This window comes from Hipposideros armiger, unplaced genomic scaffold (genome assembly GCF_001890085.2).
Source record: "Hipposideros armiger isolate ML-2016 unplaced genomic scaffold, ASM189008v1 scaffold_206, whole genome shotgun sequence".
In the NCBI taxonomy this organism is placed as follows: domain Eukaryota; kingdom Metazoa; phylum Chordata; class Mammalia; order Chiroptera; family Hipposideridae; genus Hipposideros; species Hipposideros armiger.
The window spans coordinates 1,156,887-1,161,730 of NW_017731556.1; the positions used below are offsets into that span (position 1 = coordinate 1,156,887).

General features: G+C 40.7%; 1 protein-coding gene across 1 annotated transcript in view; it reads right to left on the reverse strand.

Annotated features, from left to right (window-relative positions):
• Positions 1-4,844, reverse strand: part of ZC2HC1B (zinc finger C2HC-type containing 1B) — a 37,565-nt gene that overhangs the window by 27,014 nt on the left and 5,707 nt on the right. Inside the window, exon 2 of the mRNA XM_019653747.1 lies at positions 1,121-1,182. Coding sequence (XP_019509292.1) covers positions 1,121-1,182 — 62 coding nt within the window. The remainder of the gene's footprint in view (positions 1-1,120; positions 1,183-4,844) is intronic.

A 4,844-nucleotide genomic window follows, 5' to 3' on the forward strand; every position in this document is an offset into this window, starting at 1 on the left:
GAGAGAGAGAGAGAGGGAGAGAGACAGAGAGAGAGATTAGTTGATCAAATGCTCTCTGTAGCCTAGAGAATAGGCCTAGGAAGTAAAACTCAAGAGGACCCAAGGCCTACTTGACATTTAGTGAGCCCTCTTCCAATGGAACCTCCTAGGTCTCCAACCCCTTCCCATGGACGCAGCCCCAGTCTGGCCAAGGCAGCAGACGGTGGGCTGCCAAGCCACAAGAGGCCCTGTAAGCTCCCCTTCTAGAGTCAGGCAGTTAAATAAAAGAACAGGTATTTCATTTTTTAAGTTCCCCAGAGAAATAAAACCTACACCCTCATTTTGTAGTCTTTTGCCCCAAATGTAGTCAGGCTTGTCATCCAAATCTTTGAAGTTTGATATAAGTCTCCTTGATCTAAAATGTCCCAACTAACAGCTGCATTATCATCTTAATTTTTTTAAATAATTTTTCTTGGGAATCCCTTTATAACATTGGGGCCTAATACCTGTTGGACTCCCTAATTTTGAAATAAATCAGGCTTTTATTCCACTTTATAGACATCAGTCAGGAAACTTGATATGCAGTTAGCTTGAAAATGGTTTAACAATTAAACCTTGGAAAAGGCCTTATATCCATTTTGTTCAAATTACATAAAACCCCCGAAACTGGAGGGTTCTGTCTTTATACGTGGCAAAGCAGGAAACAGAGGGAGGTTAAAGGACTTGTCAGGATTAGTGACAAATTTGAGGCTAAAAGCCAAGTTTCCAGATGCTCCAAATTCAATGTTCATTCCTCTTGACTAGCTAATTTCCCTGGTGCTTTGGCCTTAAAATTTGAATTTCTGATGCTTATAGAAAAGGCAAAAGAGCCAAAACCTCTCAAGAGACCATCAGCTGTGCCAAGACACTTTTATCTGGCGTCCTTTCAGCAAGAGGGCCGCGTTTCTTACGTTCCCTTTTGAATGGGGCAGCGTAGATCTGCCTCAGTGCCCTCCGGGCCTGCCAACCACAGGGTATGTGCGTCTCTTCCCTTGCTCTCCCGCCACATCTGTCTTTAATCTTTGCCACTGCGGCCTCCTCACTAACTTGACAGATCATTTAACTCCAATGAAACACATCTACAAAACGTCTTTATGTTTACCAGAACATCTGCTGCAAAGCGTCTTCCACAGACTTCACAGGGAAATAATTCCTGATTGCCATCTGTATAAGATCCAAGAGCACATTATGTTAGTTTCATGGAATTGCCTGCCTGAGAAGAAATAGCTAACTGGAGGAGACCTCAATAGCTTAATATCCTCACTTTCCTTTGCCTCCCCACCAGCTGCTTCCTTCTCGTAGAAAGATCCTCAGTCAACTTACCTGTGTTTTCTTCTCCTAATAAACTTCTCACTTCACTAACCAAGTAAATTCCATATCCTTCAGGAAGCTGGAGTATAATATTTAATGTTTAATATATTCTTAAACAAAGTGCCTGATAACTTTGGTTTACATGTAAATACTGATACCTTAGCATAAAGTCACAAATAATCCGATGGTAACACTTTGAGGATTCCCACTAGAATGGGAGGGCTATCTGTGTGCTAAACAGAGACACACCAATTTATCAGAGACTGTATGAAAAAGGTCACTTAATCGTTGAATTTAAGGTAACTTTCCTGAGAATGGCTTTCTCTCTCTCAATAAACTCTCTTTGCTGGAATAAACTCCTACATGACAGAAAGCAGGAGAGACTGATGCAATGGACCAAGTAGAACGGGTAGGCTTGGATCCCGATCAGGAAAGAGGTGCCATTACACGGGAGAAGCATCCGAGGATGGCCCATCATCCTAGGGGGAGTGTTCGGGGTCGGACCTCTTCGTGGGGTCAGCGAATGACACTCACTGCTGCCGTTTTATACGCAGTAGTGAATGAATGAAAGATTATACTCATATGTTCACTACTTGCTATTGTTTTGGTGTTAATAGTCCACAATAGCAGTGTTTTAAAAGTCAAATGAAGAAAAAACTCAAATAAAAATTTTAAAAAAGACTGAAACTGTGCCTACTATATCCCAATGCTTCAAAGAACCTGACCCCATAGTAAGGGGCTCAATAAATACTTGTTGAATGTCTGGGCCAAGCAAGAATGGAGTTTCTACCACAGGACCAATTATTCATTCAATAAATATCTGCTATGTGCAACTCTGTGGGAATAGAGAGAAGCCATACGTGGGTCCCACATAGAAAAGGAGAGCAAGAATGCACATAAATTACTTAAAATGCAGTTAGAAAAGTATCTCAAGGAAAACATTATGGAATTCTCAAACAAAAGTTTCACTTCGTATTAATTCCTTTCTGTTTATCTGGTTGAGTATATAAAGATTCAAAAACAGTTTGATCGTGGAGAGGATTTTATGTGAGAATAACAATCCGAGCTTTTTTCTACAAACACAAGGAGCAATCAACACCGCCCAGTAGGAAGCGGAGCAGAGCTGCAGAAGACACAGGTGCCAAAGGTGAGGCGGGAGGCAGGTGAGGCGGTGGGGAGGGCAAAGAGGATTTCAGTTAAAAAGCTAAAGGGCTGGGCCTGACCTGGAAAGGAAAGAAGAAATGGAAGGCACTGCGGTCAGAGACCCGACAACATGACTAGATTTGGAGGGCGCTGGGTGGTGGCCACGGGAGAAGGGCTGAGAGGATGGTAGGAACAGAAATAAAGAATTTGAAAAGGGCCATTTTACTAAGAAAAATGACCTCAGCTTTGGAAATGCTGAGTTTGAAATAGAGAGATCCAGCCAGCAGGATGGGAACGAGGGAGGTCAGGGCTCGAGACGCAGATGTAGGCTTTGTTTGGAGAGTGATGTAAAGGCATGATATTGCCAGGGAAGAGGTCATGGAAAGAGAAGTACAGGGATGATCCCCAGGGAGCTCCGTCGTTAAGGGCCAAGACGATGATGGTGATAAGCCAGAAGGAGCAGCAGGCGAGAGCGGGGTCATGGAAACCCGGGCAAGACCGTTCGAAAAAGGAAGGCCTGATTAACAGGAATCAGATGGTAGCTCATTACACACATTGTTGATTTAAATGATTTCTTCTCACATCTGCCAGATGGTATTGTATTTGCAACACAGGTCATCTGTTACAGCATACAGAATTACCACTCTTCCTCCCTGTTCTTTTGGCCTTTTTCTAACTCTGTAAAACAGGGTCTTAATTTTTTTCTTTCTTTCCCTCGGCAAGGATCTCACACCCCTCCACACACTTACTTGTTAAGAAGAACTACTCATCCTATAACACTGCTTTTCCTAAAACACTACTGAAGGCTTATTTATTTTTATGAATTTATATTTATGTAACATTTGTACGGTGTTTTCCTATTCCCCCAAAGGCTTTTCCCGTGTCATCTCATTTGCTCCTCACAGCAATCCTGTGAGACAGGGCTGGGTACTATTTGCTTCTTTATTTTACAGATAAGAAAACAAAGGTTCAAGGTTAGGTGGCTTCTTGAAGACCACAGGTCATGAGTGGTAACACTGAGACTTGAACTGAAGTCTACAAGTCTCAGGATTATTTATTCACCTATCACCATACATATAATGTCAGCACTAGCCTGCAAAGCAAACGGAAGTCCCTGGAGAAACAGTGGCCTGTGGTTTACGTCAGTGAGTTTTAATGCAAACGCATTAAAATAATGATTTAAAATAATGATAGATACAATATGATTCAATTGAACACCTGAAATGCATGGACCACCACATTCTGAACCACATTCAACTTGGATGCTTGACTATAAGGAAAGAAGGGAATACCTACCTAAGTCAGTTGAACCAAACATGGGGATCAATGGTCTACAGTGTTTGTTACAGAATGCTGAGTAACATGGAATACACGGTCACTAGAACCTTAAAGGAATTCTTTGAAATAAGCAAAATGCTCTTCAATAGGTGAATGATCAAACAAACTATTATATCCATGCCCTGGAATACTACTTACTCCTCAGTAGAAAGGAATACTTTTGATACATGCAACAACCTGGATGGATCTCAATGCTGAGCGACAGAAGTCAGTCTCAAAAGGTCACATATTGTATGATTCCACTTGTACAACATTCTCAAAAATGACAAAACTATAGAGATGGAAAATAGATGAGCGATTGCCAAGAAGTAGGGATGGCCAGGGAGGGAAGTGGTTGTGACTATGCAGGAGCAAAATGAGGAAGATCTTTAGGTGACTGAAATAGGTCTGTATCTTTACTGTGGTGGAAGTCACACATGTGTAAAGTGATATAGAACTATCAACACAATTGCACCAATGTATATTTCTTGGTTTTGATGTTGTACTGTAGTTAAGATGTTAATTTTGGGGAAACTAGGTGAAGGGTGCATGGGATCTCTCTGTACTGTTTTGCAACACTGTAAACTATAATTATGTCAAAAAAAGTTTTTAAAAAATATCTAGGGGTTGGCAAATTGTGGCCAGTGGTCCAAACCTGGTGCTGCATGTTTTTGTACATAAATTTTTATTGGTAAACAGTCATGCCCATTTGTTCCTTTATATAATATATAGGGCTGCTGTCACACGACAACAGCAGACTTGAGTAATTGTAACAGAGACCATATTACTTTAATCATACTTTTCAGCCCTTACAGAAAAAGGTCACCAACCAGTAAGTGATAATACAGTAATTAAAAATGGTTTGTGGGAGAAAAACATGGAAAATATTAATGATACATTATATTTACAAATAAAGACTGGAAGGAATGTGTGTGTGTGTGTGTGTATATATACATATATATATATATGTATATATACACACACACACATATATGACCTTGAGTGGTAAGAATAATAGTTTCCTGCATTTTCAATATATCCACAAAGATTATACA